This window comes from Rhinopithecus bieti, unplaced genomic scaffold (assembly GCF_001698545.2).
Source record: "Rhinopithecus bieti isolate Rb0 unplaced genomic scaffold, ASM169854v2 scaffold_3878, whole genome shotgun sequence".
In the NCBI taxonomy this organism is placed as follows: Eukaryota; Metazoa; Chordata; class Mammalia; order Primates; family Cercopithecidae; genus Rhinopithecus; species Rhinopithecus bieti.
The window spans coordinates 4538547-4542057 of NW_016805059.1; the positions used below are offsets into that span (position 1 = coordinate 4538547).

A 3511-nucleotide genomic window follows, 5' to 3' on the forward strand; every position below is an offset into this window, starting at 1 on the left:
CTCTCCCCCTCCCTCCGTCCCTCCCTCCCCGCTCGGCCCCCTCACAGTCCTCCCCATTCTTCCCCTCCTCCCCAGCCCCACCCCCATCCTCCCCAGCGCCATTTCTCACTCCACTCCTCTACTCCCCTATCTCTCCCTACCCACTTCTGACCCCTCCTCCAGTCCTGCCGCCGGGTAACAAAACCGCTGGTTCCCGCCACACGCACCCAGTAGGGCTCAGGACGCCTTACTGGCGGCGATGGCTGGCTGAATAGCTTCCCAACAGAGAGGGCTGAGGTCCTGAAGGAGCCGGGGGTGCTGGCGACCTCGAGGTCGCTGCTGGGGAGGAGGCTGGCCAGCGTACAGTGGGCGGAGGCGGGGCGCGCCGGGAGGCACCCCTCTCCCGCCCGGCACAGCCCAGGCGGGGCCGCCGCTCCGCCGCAGATCCGGCTCTCACCTTCGGCTCCCGCGACCCCGCGGCGCCTACTTCTGCGGACTCTGCGGGACCCTCCCCGGCAGGCGCTGTGCGCTGGAGAAGGCACAGGGGCGCAGGCATGGCTGCGGGGGCGGCGGCGCTGAAGGCAGAGCCTGTGCTGGAGGCGCCCCCGCAGCAAGAGCAGGTACCGGCGCCGGGGACGCGGGCATGGGGGACGCCAGGCCGGGGTCCCGGGGCTCACGCTGGTGCCGGGCAGGCTGCACACACTGGTCTCCAAGACCCCGGGCCCCACCGGGGAGAATCGGCCCTGGAAGGACGTGGGGACTGACGGATGACCTTCTGGAAGATGCCACCGCGAGGGGTGCCAGTCCCTCCTCCACTCACTCCCTCCCACTTCTGTGCGGTCCCTGCTACCTTCCTTTCTTCCTTCTGATCCTCTTCCTTCGCTCCATCCCTCTCCTCGCATCCTTGCACTTTCTCTTCCAGGCTCACCCCTTCCAATTCCGCCCTCCCTTAGTGACCGCCCGTGCCCTCCTCCCTCCTCGGCAGAAGCCCCCAGGGCCCAGGGTCAAGGTCATAAGCACCTAGAGAGGGGAAAGGGTGTGCTCCAGGCTCTTGGCTAGACCGCCCTGGTTCTCAAATTCGAGTGTCTTCAGAATCACTCGGAGGACCTGTTACCACGCAGACTGCTGGTCTGTGTCCAGGATTTCTGATTCAAGATGTGTACCCTGATCGTCAGCTTGTCTTGCCTGGTGCTCAACCTAGCCCATTTCAGCTCCTGCTGGCGTCAGTTGCAAACCCAATCTTAATTTATTCTTTATTCATAGGACAATTCTTCTTAGGCTGCATCCAGGTACCAGGAGAGTTTGGGGGTGGCGGAGGGTAGGTCTTACCTGGAGGAACCCAAATCCCATCCGTAAAATGAGGACAAAAATAACTCTTAAGGGCAAAAATAACTCTTAAACAACAACAAAAATCACTCATAGAGCGGGTAGGAAGAGATTAGTGTCCCAAAATAGGTTCAGGCAAAGAGCTGTAGGATTTCTGAGAAGGGCTTGCTCCTGACTGCCCTTCTTCTCCTCCAACCCGTGAGGCTGTGGCGTTCGAGCTGGGTTTTGGGGAATGAACAGGATCTGACCTCATGGGCCAGAGAATTCTAGATGGAGGGAACAGCAGTACCAAATGGCTTGGAAATTTTTTTTTTTTTTTGAGACGGAGTCTCGCTCTGTCTCCCGGGCTGGAGTGCAGTGGCCGGATCTCAGCTCATTGCAAGCTCCGCCTCCCGGGTTTATGCCATTCTCCTGCCTCAGCCTCCCGAGTAGCTGGGACTACAGGCGCCCGCCACCTCCCCGGCTAGTTTTTTGTATTTTTTAGTAGAGACGGGGTTTCACCGTGTTAGCCAGGATGGTCTCGATCTCCTGACCTCGTGATCCGCCCGTCTCAGCCTCCCAAAGTGCTGGGATTACAGGCTTGAGCCACCGCGCCCGGCGGAGATTATTTTTAATGTTGGGATGGATGGCCGTGGGAAAAGGCAGAGAGAGGGGACTGTCCACTCTGACTGGCAGAAACCTAGGGGTCAGGAATGCTTATAGCAAAAAATAAGGGTGGGCTAGGCTGTAGCGGGACCTGTATACCACAAAATGGGGAAACTTAAAATGAAACTCCATGACTTTCTTGCTGGTTTCAAACCCAGATCATCGAAAGGGAGATTCTGAATTGATGAATGCATGCCAGGAGGGTCAGCGGATCTAGTACTGGTGGATTTGCTGCTGATCTTTGCTCTTCCTTAAGGCTGGCATCACTGCCTAGTCTGCTGCCTTCAGGAGGTGTAGCCTCTCTGTTGAGGCTGCCCTAGGAGGGACTCACAGCTTTTCCCTTTATCCCCTATGGCAAGACAGTGTGGTCCAGGGCCCAGCAGCCAAGGCATTACCTGCGAGCCTGTTAAAAATGCAGAGTCTCAGTTCTCATGCCAGACCCACTGAATCAAAATCTGCATTTTAGCCAGACCCCAGGCTGATTCATCTGCACATCAAAGTTCAAGAAGTGCTGGTTTCTTGACTTTACTAGAGCTGGGGATAAGAAAGGGAAAATAGAGATAGTTATGACCAGCCTATTATCTGATAGCTTCCCTTTAGTTTGAACCTCACACTATTTTATTTTCCTTCATCACGCTTATTACTACCTGAAGTACATCTATGTGTATATTTGATTGTCTAAGAACCTCCTTCAGCATGAAAGCTCCAGCAGACAAGCCAGGTGGTCTGCCTTGCTTGCTCCTGTATTTCCAGGATCTAGAACAGTCTCAGCAAATGGCAGGGCCTCAATAAATATTGAATGAATAAATGAACAGTAACATACAACCTTACGATGTGAGACCCTAACTCCAGCGTACCTTACTGGCCAAACACCATCTCCCTATTCCCATCTTCCACCTCCCCAGCTACAACCGCTGGGGTCTTTTGAGCCTGCAACTGGTTAGGTATGTTTGAAACTCCTTAAATTTGAAGTGTGAGAGAGCAGAGAGCATGGGTTTAGGAGTTCGCTCTTCTGCTTGTCTGAGGCTGGCTTTCCAGGCTCGGATCTCTCCTGAGAGCTGAGAGGACCCACCACTTCCCCAAAACTGCTCTCTGCTTTGGGGTAGGCCACACACGGCCCCTCCTCTGCACCCACAGGCATGCAGCCTTGCCTTGTGACATGAATTCCTTACCAATGAATACAGCCCTCTAAACCTAACATTCCTACCTGGCACTCACATGTGGCCCAGGGGCATCACTAGTTTCTGAGTTCATTGTTCTGGCTTTGCCACTTGGGTTAGAAAGATTTTTCTAATAGGTGGATTTTATGAGGGAAGAGTTGAAAGTGGAGAAATCAGTTTGGAGGCAGCAGTTCAGGTGACAGATGATGAGAGCCAGTTCCAGGCGTGGGGTGGCAGTCTCCAAACACATGGAGTGTGCCATGTGCCAGACATGGGGATTCAGTGTGGGGATGAGGCCAGCCCTGGCCCCCTACAGATTCAGCTAAGTAAATAAGTCATCAACAGTGCAGTCTGGTAACAATGTTCAAGGTGAGTAGATATCCGGGGGGGGGGGGGGGGGG

The 3511-nt window shown here is 55.1% G+C and overlaps 1 protein-coding gene across 1 annotated transcript in view; it reads left to right on the plus strand.

Annotated features, from left to right (window-relative positions):
• The first annotated feature begins 497 nt into the window (after positions 1-497).
• RNF175 (ring finger protein 175) overlaps positions 498-3511 on the plus strand; it is a 50589-nt gene continuing 47575 nt past the window's right edge. Inside the window, exon 1 of the mRNA XM_017871034.1 lies at positions 498-599. Within this exon, the coding sequence (XP_017726523.1) occupies positions 534-599 (66 nt within the window). The 5' untranslated portion in view covers positions 498-533. The remainder of the gene's footprint in view (positions 600-3511) is intronic.